Genomic DNA, 15,241 nt, shown 5'->3' with positions numbered 1-15,241 from the left:
CCCTTTCAACAATGTAAATTTTCAAATTATTAATTACAATTTAATATTTAAATATTCATTTTAAAGGATCAATTATAAATTTTCATTTTCAAAATAATCTTTATTATTATTATTAATTGAAATATTAATTAATATGAATTCAATTAATTTTTAAAACTTGTAAATTTAATTTAATCATTAAAACAATGGTTTTTATAAATTGTAATGTATATATATTTTGTTACCAAGTGGATTTTAAATAACATATTCCAGTGTGAGTTTTAAATAAAAATAAATAAATTATTGTCTCATATATATTACATAAAAGATGTGACAGCATGTAATACAATATTTTAGTATAATACACAATATAGTAGTGAAGTGCACCGACCTATAGATTCACGTTCATTTCGTCATTTATTATTTATGAGTAAAAGGTAAATGTCCGAGGGTTGATGTGTATTTTATATATATATTTTCATACGTGATAAAAATAAAATATTGAAAATACATATGAATTTTAATATGACAACTGAAAATCTATTATTTTTTTTAATATTCAATATGTACACTTGTATATAACGAAACAAAACAAATAATTTAAAACATCATATCAAATTATAATTTATTTTTTGAAAATATTATTACACTACTGGTTTTAATTTTTTTTGAAAATATATATTTACAAAAATCAAAAATTAACTTGTACTTTAAAAAGTAATCATTTTTTTTCAACTAGTTATTTTATAAACAATTAATAAATAATATTACAATAAACAAATAATTTTTTTTTTTAAATATTATATCGATAGTTTAAATATTTTTAATAAATTTATTTATAAAAATTTACTTGTACCGTTAAAAGTATTTTATCTTGTGGATATGAAAAAAAGGATGGTTGAATTTCAGTAGATAAGTCCACGTTGGGTCAGACACAATTCCCATTGGTATTTTCAAGATGTTCAGAGGGCGCCTTCTAGCCGATTGTGATAAACTCATGGTCACATTTATTATTACACTTTTTTATTTATTTATATCTATACATCTGTCTGTTTTTTTTTTTTTAAATTTATTTTTTTCATTTTTATCCATTTATTTATCTATATTTGTGTTTTTTCATTTTTTTTTTTTATTTAATCCATTAAGAGTATCTTGATAACTAAGCATTGCCAAAAATAAAAAATAAAATAACATTATAAATAATAAAGTAAAGAAAAATAATAATAATTTATATAAAATAAGACACAGCCTGTTTATATATATTTATTTTTTTTTTTCGCTGATTTTTATTCACCAAGTAAATGACATAAATATAAATTCAACAAAAGTTTAAAATAAATAATATATTTTATAAATATAATAAACACTTGTCAAGTCACATAAAATTATCAATATTTTTTTTAAATGTTATTTTTTTTTTTTCTTGTAAAATATTGTTTTTTTATTTTCTATTTAAAAAATAGACGGATGAAATATTTATCTAGATAACTGTTTTCAAACTTTTTACTTTTTATCATCTATCATCATCTTGTTATTTTATTATTATTACTATTGGATTATGAGTGTGTGTGTTTTTTTTATTTTCTTGAAAATAAATTTATTCGTTTTTATGTGACACACGGATATTAGAAGAGAAAAAAAAATTATGTGTATCTGAAGCCTCGAGGCTGACAAGATACATCAACCAAAAAAAAAAGTTTAATCAACTTTTTTAATTCTATTATTTATGCAATTTTTAATAATCAAACTTTTCTTTTATCTTTAATCTAAATAGAAATAAAATAATAGCTGAATTAATATTAAAAATTTCCTTTGTAAAAAATAAAATAAACTACAAAATTAATTTAAATTTAAAAAAAAATATAATTTAATAAAATTAAAAAGCATATTTGACATGAGTTGATAATTTTTATCTATAAATACTATTTTAGTGCTGATAATTATGAGAAATATTATCCATATAAATTTTATATTATTATTATAAATTAATTTATTATTATTATGCATTAAAAATCAAAGAGATTGACTATCAACGATCAAATTATTTCCAACTGACCGATGTCACAAAGGTTTCTTTTTTTATTTCGTATTTTTATCACTTGATATACTAATTATTAAAATTAAATTTATCAATATATATAGTAATAAAAATTGTAATTCATTAGACTGTTTGAATATATTATTAACAATATTATTTATAAATACAAAGGTACATTATTACGAAATAATAATATGTCATTTGTAAATTGTTTCAAATTGTTTCCGTTTATTGATTAAATCATTATTGACATTTTCGAAAAATACCGTGCTGTAAATTGTATTGAATTATTTTACAGTTGGATTTCGAAACAATTCAATTGTCATTTTAATTTAATTTTATTGACTATTTATTTGAGTGGTTGATTTTTTTTTAATAATTAAAAAGTATAGAAAATTATTCAAATGAGATTCACGAAATTCATCAAATATTTTTTCCTAAAATTATTTATTTTATGGTTATAAAAAGTCGATAAATCAATCGATTGGCTATAAATATATTCTGCGATTTTCTGAATTTAATAAAATCATAAATTAAAGTATTAAATTGTAAAGAGAAAAAAAATTGAATTAAAAATTTCACATCTAAAATACAACTTAATATTACGCTTTTTTTTATTCAACTAAAAACGTGTGCAATTGTTTTTTTTTGTCATTGAGTAATTCGATTATTTGCAAATTTAATAATAACTAAAATGCAGTCATGCTTCCTCGAAATTGCGATGTTAGAATTTTCAGAATCAAAACATGCAATAAAAATATAGACACACATAACTTGAAATAATTTTCTCGACAAATTACATTGTGCCTTTTTTAGTTCTATACAAAATTTTATTAAAAAGTCGTATATTTATTTATCCAGTTTAAGTTTCGTACGTGATGTAATTTTATTATTCTTCATTTGAAAATTAAAAGTTGAGCTTAAAATATAAAAATAGAAAAAAGTTCTATAAAAAAAGTTGATTTAATAAAAAAAATTACCGTCAAATCAGTTGGAAAATATAAGCTGATTATTCATGTCTTTGTTGTGTGTTATAAAAAATTGTGATTAAATTAAGAGAGAAAAAAGAAAATTTATATATAAAAGTCAACGCATGATGAATAGAGATTTTAGGATTTCGTTGAGAAAAAAAAAAAAAAATACGTAGGTAGATATTTATTTAATATTGGAATAAATAATAGTATAAATAAATGAAAAAAATGGTGATGAAGGGAATAAATATCAGTCTGAGGGTCACCCACGTTTTTTTTTTTTCTATTTATTTTTTTTCATCGCCAAGATGCTTTTCCGGCTAGTTCATCGTCGTCTCGTTAAAACTTAAATTTGAGAAATCGAAAAAAAAGTTGGCTATATGTTGCGTCGGTTTTTTAAATTTTTTTTTCTCCACCAAATATAATATCAAGTTCCAGTATATGATGAACAATTTTTCTCGCTGTATGTTATATTTTTTTTCTCTATGATGATAAAAAAATTCCTTTTCTAAATTATAATCATTTTTTATTACTAAAAAATTTAAATATCCCTAAAAAAATAGTACTTTTTTTGTTGATACTTTTCCAACAATATTAACTGGATTTTATCCTCAAGAAAAAAAAACAATTTTTATTTATTTATTTATTTTTTATCTCAATTTTATGTCATTTGAAAATACCAAAAAAACACACACAAAAGCTTGCTTTTTTTTTTTTTTTTTGAATTATTTATTATCATGTTTTTGAGATTTTTTTTTTTTGTTATTATTTTTATTTTAAAAAGTATATAGTATCCTTGAGATTGTGATTGTGTGTTTTGTAAATAATTTTAGAAAAATAACAGTAAAAATGTCGAGGTCAGTTGGTCAACAACCTGGAAATTTTATTTTTTTTTAGCAATAACTGACCTATAAAAGTTTTGTTGATTTTCTTATAAAAACTATTTTAATTTTTTTTTCTCGTCATCTAGATGCATATTGGAGTCATGATAATTACTTTTGCTGAAATAATATACTCATCTCTATTATAAAAGAAAAAAAATAAAAATTCCGATAATTATTTCTACCTGAATGGCCACCCTAAAAATGAAAATCAATATTAAAAAAAAAAGTTATTTTCTAAATTTAGCATTCATTAAATTACCGTAAATTTTAAAAAATAAATTATTAAAATTAAACAAGTTTAACCGAAAAAAAAAAACCAAAACAAAGTAAAATGAAAATTCAACTTTTCTTATTAATTTTAATAAATTGTTGAAAAAGTTTTTTTTGTTTTTATACGAAAGTTTATATCAACTATTTTGGTGTGATCAATAATCATTGTTAATAATTGAAAAAAATATTATATTGAATATTTATTAATTAAATAAATTTTTCACTGATGTGACATTAATTTTCTACTTGTTTTTCAATTTTATTATTTTAAAATAATTTTTAACCTGTCAAAAAAGCTCACTTTTTGAATTTACAAAATTCAATTTATCAAGTAAATTAAAAAAATCCAACATTGAATTTAAAAATATCCTAGATTCAGTGCTTTATTTATTCAAATAAAATTTATCCTTTAATAATATCTCAATTTTTTATCTACAAATAAAACTTTGTGAAATATAAAAAATAAAAAACTTAAATTTAATTTAAAAATAAAAAAAACATAATACGAACAAAGAAGATAAACATATTTGTTTCAAGAATATAAAAAACACGTGTTACATAAAATAATATCAAAGAAAATGAAAAAAATGAAAATTGCAAAAAAAAAAAAAAAAAACTGACAGTTGGAAATTGTTGGTATACATTTATTCAGCTACTGTGCATGTGAAATTTTTTTTTTTGTTATTTTTTTATATCCTTTATTTATAAAAAAAAGTTATTTATTTATTTTTAAAAAATTTTATATTTTGACATGTTAGAGAAGAAAATTGAAAGAAAAGCAGTCGTCGAGTTGACTCGTTGTTTTGTCGTAGCTTCACTTGCCAGCTGGCTCCAACCTGCCACTTCAGTATTATAATATATGACACCGCATTTTCATCGCCAAGTTTAAAATATTGTCCTTCCCCAGACACAAATTTTTATTACTAATAGTCTATTACAAATAAATAAATAAATATTAATTTAATCTAATAAACAATTTTTTTTCATTATTTTTTCATTACTTGACTGTATACATATTGAAACAAACTTTATATTTTTCATTTAAAAATCCTTTTTGATCTTTAAACTACATCAATTGTCACATATATATATTTTATTATCATCATTATTATTATTAATAATATACTCGTAAGTTCTATCACTATTATTGTCAACGTTGAAAGAAAATAAAAATAAAAAGTTTCATATTAATTTCAACTTTCAATAAATTCACTCGACAGTTTGAAATAAAAATAATAAAAAACAAATGTTCTTTTATTATTATTGCGCATTGGTAACTTTTTTTTTTTTTATTATTTCAATGACATTTACATTTGTTAATAATAAAAATATAAAAATAATTATAAAATTTGATGGATTATTTTTGTATTTAAAATATAATTAAATATAAAATTTGTTTTGATGGATATTTATTTAATTTTTCTATAATGAATAAATGACAAATTTGATGATTGATTGAATATAATTTTTGATAATTTTTACAGAACAATGTCTTCATTACGTACACAATCAAGTGGTGGTGCAGTGGTTGGTTTTAGCAGTGTTGGTTCTGATCGTACTGGTGGTACATCAACAGCTGGTGGTTCACATTCACATTCTCATTCACATAGAAAACATCATCATCATCATAGAAGTAGAAGTGCACCAAGAACACCTGATAAACCACCACGTAAACGTCATTTAAATACTGGACAAAGTCTTGCATCAATACCAAGTCAAATTAAACTTTCAATGCTCAACAGTGGTTTGATATCATTTGGTAAGTTTTTAAATTTTTAATATGATTATTAATAACAAATAAAAAATAAAAAAAATAATAAATAAATTGAATTATTAATAAGGTCATAGAAAAATATTTTATTTTGTTTAAAAAATATAAATTAAACTAAATTAAATTAATTATCATCAAAATTTAAAATTGCTTTTATTTATTTTTATTTAAAGCTTATAATTAAAATTATTTTTACTTGTTATAAATGTTTTATTTGTCAGGAAAAATATATAGCAATGAAAATTTAAAGAAAATATAGAAAAATATATTTATTTATCTTCGATTTATTATTATGATATCAATTTAAATTATCATTTAAAAATACTTAATTTAGACTAAGTTATTTCTACTAAATAAATAAATATTTTGATAAGACTATCTACTGGCTTTCAGCCATAAAACTTTCTATATTAAAAAAAAAAAATTTCTTTCTTTTGTTATATTTAATTTATTATTTTTCTCGATTAATATATACAAGATTTAATAAAAGAAAAATAAATAAACAAATTCAAATATTAAATCGTTTGAGGTATATAAAAATATAATTTTTTCATTTTTTTTTATTAAAATATACTTATAAAAATGAGAAAAATGTATAATTTATTATTCAAATAAAAAAATATAAGTTTGTCGTATTCTGGATCATGAAAAGAATAAAAAAATAAAATCCAAGTGAAAAAAATAAATAAAAAATGAATTTGTAAATATATAAAAAATAAAAAAAAATATAGTAAAGAAAAAACTGGGTTAATGAAAATTTTTTTTTCCTATTTTATTCGTTGACTCGTTGGATATATATACTTTTTTTTTTTTTTTTCGTTTATTCAGATAGGGGTGTGTGTAAACAGATGGTGGGGATATAGGGGGATTAGATAAAATGGAAATCGGGTATATGGTGATTGGTTTGATAATTTGAATGTTAAATTTTCGAAAACTATTATAAAGGCGTAGTTTATATTGTCATTGAAACTGTCCAATCATTTATCTAACATTATCACTTGAAAGTTTATATTGTCTTTGGTTATATTGTCTCAATATATTGTTGAATTTAGTTATTATAATTTTTACAAGATTGTCGATAATTTAAAGATAATAATACCAATAACAACTATTATTATCAAACAAATTACACGTTGATAAATTAAAACTTTATTCAATTTATTTTTTAGATTTTATTTGATTTAATTTTAGTGTTTTTTTTTTTGTTCAATTTAAATTTAATTATAACAGCTTTTTTTAACAGTATTATGACATTATTTTGAAGCATAAATTTTCATAATAATACTGGTAAAATCAAATGATAATTTATAGGTTTATAATAAACATTAAAAAAAATTAAATTAAAAATCAATTTTTATTGAAAAATATTTTTTTTTGATATCAATTTACATGGTATTACACAACGAGGCATTGAATAATATAAAAAAAAAATAATTTTGTTCATTAAAATAAAAAAAAACTATTGGTTTTATTTATTTTTATTATTTGAAATTCCAAATTTGATATTTCTTCGTTTTTTTTTCCTCTTTTGAATTGGGAAATAATAACAAACCATAAACGCAAAAAAAATATAATAATAATGAAATTTACGAGAAAAAAAATTGGCATCGATTTTATAGCATTAATATTCATGATATGAATTTTTTTTCAACTATTCTAATTTGAGCGACTAGCTTGTTATTTTAAAAACCATAAAAAAATAATTAAATTCTATTTAAAATGACTTTAACTACCCTTTGATAAATAAATCAGTTGACAACATATCATGTCAACTATTTATCAATATTTACTATTCTCGTCCCACGTAAATTATTCAACTTAGTGTTTATTTTATCTCTCAAATAATTTTATTTACATGGTTTTATTAATTTTTATAATTGCCTCTTTGATTTTGGTAAACCAATCTAATATTGTATATTTGAAATTCAATATTTATTCAGCTCCAAAAATGAAAAAAAATCCTTCGATTAAATAATTTTGTTATGCAAATTTTTCACTATCAAACAGACAATTTTATTATTTATTTTTATATGAAAAAAAAAAAATGTATTCTCATTTTTTTAACCATGAAAATTCAATGTAATTTTCAAGCTTTCATTTTTTCATAGTGAAAGAATTTTCCGGGTTAAAAAAATAATTGAAGAATAGAAAAATAAATTGAAATAGAAAATTAAATAACGAGAAGTTATTTTTTTTCTTCTATTGTATTTATAAATTAATTAATTACAAACGAAAATTTAAATATCAAGTTAAAAGTTTTAAAGCAGTTTTTTTTATTTTAGAGTAAATAGAATAGGATTTGTGAATAATACAAAAATATTATTTAAAAAAGTTAATAGATATTTTCGATAATGTTTTTAACAAATAAAAAAAAATAATTTGACTGAACAAGATAAACAAATAATTTTTTTTCGTAATCAACAATTACCAGGGATGAATTGAGAGTCCTTCAAATGATTTTTTAATTTTTTTTATGTTATTTTAGTATTTAAATATTTAGAAAAAATTACATATACACTAATACACATCTCTTTGTTTCTTTTAGTTTTTGAAAAAATTAATCCATCACTTTTTAAATCATGAAATTTGACTCTGATCTTGACACAAATTATTTGGTTTTACTGACTCAACTATTATATTTTTTTTTACATGATTATTTTCTTCATTTCATTCAACTTTTTTTTTTTATTCATATTTCAACGTTGATTCACACTACTAAAAATATTACAAGGTTTTTTTAATGTCGTTAAATATTTTAAACATTCAGAATTATTTATTCATTTTTTTTTCTATTTATTTTTCAAAAATTCTCAACATTTTTTTACTCCTCCATATTTTTATGACTCTTTTTTTTTTTATTTCGTAATGGTGGATAAATGTAGAAGAAAAATTTACACTATTTATTGCTTTTTTTTAAAATAACTTAATGACAAGTTGAGAAGTTTGTCGTTGAAAATTTTTTTATGATAATAACCATAACGACGATAAAAGTTGTTCTATCATTTTGATCGAAATTTATATCCATTTATAAACAAAAAAAAACTGCTTATTTTGTATTTGAATATTTAAATTTTTGTTTAGTTTTTTTTTTTTTAATTACATTCTATTTATAAATATTGATTCTGGGATATTTTTTTTTTCAATTTTTGTATCAGTAAATTATTACAATAAAGCTGGCAAATTACTTGACAAAGCAATTGTCATTTTCATAGTTGAAATGAGTCACGACAATTTTGTAATTGACCAAGCGAATTGGCAAAGCGACAAAGACTTTGAATTTTGTGATTTAACATATTTGAACTTTCGACTTGCAAGCTTTACTTGTACTGAATGTACTTTAATGAAATTTCAAGTATTAAAACACTCTTTCATAAAAAATCCACCTTTTATATTTAAAAAATACGTTGAAAAATTAAAAAGGTAAATAAATAAAAAGTTGATTTATAATTTTTGATCTTTTAAATTTTCTAAATAATTATTACTATCACTTTAGAATATTTGAATTGAAAAAAAAAGCTCCATTTTTATTTAGACATTATTAATTTTTTTCATTTTAAAACTTGAAATAATATAAATAAATAATGTACGTTGACGATAAAAGAAAATAGCAAAGCATTTCATTTTGCGAAATATTTTACACAAAAAATAAATGGATAAGCCCTCATTCATCTTATAGAATAATCCCAGCCATTTCTTTCATCGTTTGAAACTTTTTTAAAATAAACGGTGTATGAAGAATAAAAAAAACAATACGTTTTAAATTTTTTTAGATTGCGATTAGGCAATAAAAATAAAATGAGACAATAAAATAAAAAATAGAAGATGCCTCATTTGCTGTGGTAAATGAAAAACGAAACCCAATCGAGAATTTTATTTAATTTTATGATTAAATTGCGCAATTGTAGAGTTTCATGTCTGTGTTTTTGAAATTGAAATCTGTCAATGTTTTTTTTTTTTTATTTCATTCCATGATAAACCAGATATTCATCAAACAATTATTAAAAAAAAAAAACACTATCCTTGTAATATTTTTTCACTATTAAAAAAACATATTAATATTTAAAAAAAAAATTACTAGAATAATTTAAAACGTTTACAATAATTTAAAGAAATAAATTGATAAAAACTAGGTCAATAAATAGTATTTTAAAATTTTTGAATTGTCGGGTTGATTCATAATATCTAAAAAAAAAAAAATAAAAAAAAAATAATTCTAAAATTATTCAGGTTTTTAGGATAAAATAGATATGATTATTTAAAAAAAAAAAAAAAAATGAATTTTAAATTCAAAATAAACATTTGGCTTTTAATATATTAAGGTGTGAAAAAGAAAAAACAAGTAATCATCTGTTTAAAGCATTATCATAAAAGCTTTCAACTGTACTAGCAATAAACGAAGGCTTGACTGATGATATTGACTAGTTCCAGATTTTATACCTTTCATCGCCATTACCACAAGAAACCACACCCCTTGTATGAGACTTATATACACGTTTTCTGGGATAAAACCACACGAATCTCTGCTCTGAATTTTGAATCGATCCACTCACAATTCTTTTCTTTTTATTTATTTTTTACCTCAATCATAAATCGGTTGATTTAAAATTCCATCTAAATTCATCCCGAATAAATAAATAAATAAATAAATAAATAAAAATTTATTATTAATAATATTTGATAGAGAAAAAAGGCTTCTCACTATTGGATAAAAAAAATTGATTAAAAATTAATATCAATCATTTTATTATTAAGCAATTAAATATTATTCATCAAGCTTTATTTGCAACAAGTACAATTTCATTTAGCTGCTGTGTAGTACTTGTGTAATTTTTAAATGTAATTTTTTTATTTTTCTTTATTACCAATGAATCAATAAGTTTTAATGATACCAGCAAATCGGATTATCCACTTTCACAGTCTCTTCCTATCTCACGATGATAGTTTTGTGATCCTTATTGGTAAATTAATGCCAACCAATAATACACTTGGCTATATTGGCTCTGGCTTATTACATAACCCCTCAAATTTCCTCTTCATCTTTTTTTTTTTTTATTATTTTTCCAACACTTTTTACAAAGACAAAATTATCATGTAAAAAAAAAAAAGCTATCATCTTTATAAAACAGATACAAAAAATAAAAAATAAAAGAAATAAAAAAAAGATGTTATTCTATTTATAAAAGTGTATAATTGTTGAATTCAATAATGCATATTCAAAAGAGTATTTATATTTTATTTTTACTTTTTTTTTTCTGTATAAATTCAAACGAGTCAAATAAATTATTTCACTATGCTACTTTAAAAAGCTTTTGATTCAATTCAAATTAACCATCAAATAGTTAAATCCATGAAAATAGATTTAATCATGTGTTTTACTAACACCACATAAAAAATATTTAATCTCCAATTAAATATTTTAATAATACCTCAGTTGGATTTAATATTTTAAAAATAAAAAAATTATATTAAAACTTTTTATCTTTAAAATAATTTATTTAATTTACTTTTTGTTTTGTAAAAATGAAATATAAATACAACAATTGTTTCTAAATGAATGACTTGAAAAAAAATTGATAATATCGTTTTATTGGAAAGAGCAAAAAATAATAGATGAAAAAAGAAAAAAAAAAAAATAACAGTGTTAGATAATATCAAATATATATATTTTTAAATAGAAAAAATGAAAAAATAAATGAAAAAATAAATATGGCTGATATGAGATGATACAAGTGACATGAAGAATTCTTATCGTTTCAAGTCACGATTCTATATATATTTATTTATTTCTACAATTGTAGAGTTAGAGTTTCGATATAGCAAAAGCTTCCCATCAAAGAGGAGTTACTTTGTCGAATCAAGCTGTTTCACTATAGCAATTTCAACACACACACACAAATACATCAAGACACACACAAACATTTTACTTTTACTCTTTGACTGTATCACGATCAAACCTATTGTTTGCTACCCCCTTTTTATACTTCCACCCTCTTTTGCACTATCAACTTCCTCTATTCATAACTCTAATCTTTTTTACCTCTTGTAATTAAAGCACGTATCATTATTTTTTTAAATTTATTATGTTCTCTTTATTATATTATTTATTAGTCAAAGTTTAGTCATTTTTTTTTTTTTTTTGTATTTATTTAAATTATTAAAATTAACAAAAATATTTTTATTATTTTTGTCTATTTATTTGTTCAGTTATTTAATAATTTTTTTTCAATGTAAATTCCAGGTCTTGAAAAATTTGTGATACATTTTTTTACACGGTTGACAACATCCTGACAATATATTTTTTTTTTCATTTAAATTCAATAAATGAATTCCTAGAGTATTTGGTTGCATTGTCAGGTTGACCGATTTCACTTTAAATTCAAATTTTATTTTTAAAATATCAACAAGCAAATATAAATAAATAAATTATATAAAAATAATTAAAATTGGTATTTTAGTTTAAAATTTATTGTTAACTAAATTTAATTTTCAATTTTTATATACATTAGTTTTGAATCAATCGATATTATTTATTAAAATTCAATATTTAATTTTTTTGTCTTTTCCTTTTTTTATATTCGAATAAATATTAAATTTATGAATATTTATTAATCTGATGGTTTAAAATGAATATACCGAATTTAAAAAACTGCAAGAATAATATAAAAGTATTATTTTTTTTTCAAGTACATACAAATATCAAGAAGGTCAGATTAAAAAGTAAGACGTGTAAAATAAAAAGGTTAAGAAAACCGAGTACAAAATGAGAGAGTAAAGATATAGTTAAAAAAAAAAAAATAAAAGCGATACTTGAAACTTGTGGTGTCATGAGAAACTTGAGAATCTTAGAGACTTAATATCGAGTGGTTTAAAACCACAACCCTTCACTTTGTCCTCCCATCACCCCCTTCCCTCCCACTTTTCATTCGCCCATATTTAACCCCTAGATTCATCCTATCACATTTTCTCAACTGTTAATTAATTTCGTAATACACCTATGCATCTATAAAATCAAATTAAATAGTTTTATATTTTTAATTTAGCTTTGATCTTTATTTTCATTAAAAATCAATTATAAATTTTTAGATATTTATAAACAAATAAATAAAATAGCAAAAAGGAAAATATATACATTAGTTGATTTATTAATTTTAATATAAGCACTTGAGAAATCATGAAAGATAAATGTTCAAAGTTTGATAGTTACGTGAGGTGAAAAAGAATTGAAAAGAAAAAAAAAAAAATATATATATATAATGTCTGAGAAATAGAGATTTATCGATTGGCTTGAGTAAGAAAAATAAAAAAGTTAAAAAAAAAAGAGTCAAGCTTAGTCGATAAAGAAAAGTAAAAGGTTTAAAAGAAAAAAAAAAAAAAAAAAAAACGTGAGGATAGTAAAAATGGAGGAGATTTAGTTGAACTATCGGGAAAAAAGGAAAATGGTAAATGAGAAAAACAAAACGAAAGAGTGAAATGAAAAAAAATAAAAAAAAAAATGTGAAATGCTATCGGCAATGGAGGAGCTTACTGTCAAAGGCAGAAAAAGATAAAAAAGTTTTAACATTGTAAAAAAATGTTGAGTGTTAAATTGAAAGGTCAGTGTACTCTCAAAATAAAAAATATATAAACTTCATATTAAATTAAAAAGAAATAGAAAAAAAAAAATACATGTGTGTTAAAAAAGTTTTAATGAGTTGGTTAATTTTCTAGCTTATTTGTTGGATAATTCAATTTTTTGCATTTTTTTGGAAATTAGTTTTATATAGAAAGTAGTACGACAGTTGATATGTCAGACAAAGAAAAAATATTTTTTTCATTTCAGTTTTTTCTATATATGAGGGAAATATCAATTGTCAAATTTTATTTCCTGTTCATATTTGAGTGAACAAAAGAAATTATTATCAGCTAAAAAGTGCCTATAATAGCTAAAATATATAGAAAAAAAAAATTCTTTTCAATAGTATTGAGTACCTCAAAGACATACTATTCTTCAAATAAATTTCAAGTAGAATATCGAGTGACTTTTTTGTTCATCGTTTATTAATGTTTTAATTTTTTTTTTTACTAAATATATTTATAAACTTTTTTTATTCCACTTGCTCAGTACTTTCGTGATTCAATGAATAAAAAAAGAAATTTATTATTTCAAAAATAAATAACCTAAACTAATGTTTGATATATTTATAAAAGAATTTTTTTTTTTTTTTTTTTCATTATATATTTTCTCGTTATTTGAACACAAGATGTTGTCACACACGTGTAACGTAAATTTAATTAAACTAAAATAAATGAAAAAAAAAAATGGAAAATAAATTCTTTAAAAATAAAATATAATTGTTAAAATTAAAATTAATTTCATTTTATTAATAAAATTATTATTAATCACAATTATACAAATTAAAATTTTAATTTTAACTAATTTAATTAATTTTTTTAATAATAATTAAACACAAAATAAATACAACTATTTTAACGATTAAAATTTCTATAATTTATAATTATAAAAACAAATTTTAAAATAACAATTTTAACTAGTAAAATTTGATTTCATTTAATTATTTATTTTTTGACAAATTAGATAATGAATTTGATAACAATCAGGAAGGGTTTATACAAGTGTATTTAATTGAAATAAGGTCATTATGTATGAGCTGGTATATAGCAAAACTCGAAAGCTCTCTCAGCATTATCTGCTCTGTAATGACATACCACAGTTTAACTATCCCAGTCTTTTTCATTGTTACCTCTTGTCCTGGCACCTCTACAACATTAAGTACCAAATGATGCATTCCACATTTTCAATCAGCTCATACACATCTATCTACCAGTACATACATTCCATTTTATAATACATTATTATATCAGTAAATTTATATTATTCAATGAACTGATTCAAATGTAAACCCCAATCACTGCAACAGTATTCAAGATTAATTGGTTCATCAAATTTTCAATAATTAAAAGCATTGTTTTGATTTTTTAATCAATTCAAAATATTATTAAAGTATTTTTATATAATTAAAAGTTAAAAATAAGTTTTTAAATTTTTACTAATAAAATTATTTAAATATAAAATTTATTTATAAAATTTTATTTATAAATTATTATTTTCACAGGTTAATCAATTTATCATGAAATATAAATATTTAAATTATACTTATTATTATTATATATATTCTTTGATGTTTTATCGATGATTCATAAATGTAAAAATATTTTTGTTGAATATTTTTTATTTTTATTATTGATGTGTATATGACCTCGTTGTTGATTTATAGAATTTTATTAAAAATCCACATGTTAGATGGATTGATTGAGGCACTGTGAGATA

General features: G+C 20.5%; 1 protein-coding gene across 1 annotated transcript in view; it reads left to right on the top strand.

The window, feature by feature from the left end:
- The first annotated feature begins 312 nt into the window (after positions 1–312).
- LOC122860899 (receptor-type tyrosine-protein phosphatase kappa) overlaps positions 313–15,241 on the top strand; it is a 39,612-nt gene continuing 24,683 nt past the window's right edge. Inside the window, exons 1-2 of the mRNA XM_044164957.1 lie at positions 313–416; positions 5,627–5,901. Coding sequence (XP_044020892.1) covers positions 406–416; positions 5,627–5,901 — 286 coding nt within the window. The 5' untranslated portion in view covers positions 313–405. The remainder of the gene's footprint in view (positions 417–5,626; positions 5,902–15,241) is intronic.

The sequence above is a fragment of the Aphidius gifuensis genome, linkage group LG1 (assembly GCF_014905175.1).
Source record: "Aphidius gifuensis isolate YNYX2018 linkage group LG1, ASM1490517v1, whole genome shotgun sequence".
Lineage (NCBI taxonomy): Eukaryota > Metazoa > Arthropoda > Insecta > Hymenoptera > Braconidae > Aphidius > Aphidius gifuensis.
The sequence above is the reverse complement of the archived record's forward strand: the minus strand, read 5'-3'. Positions and strand labels throughout refer to the sequence as shown.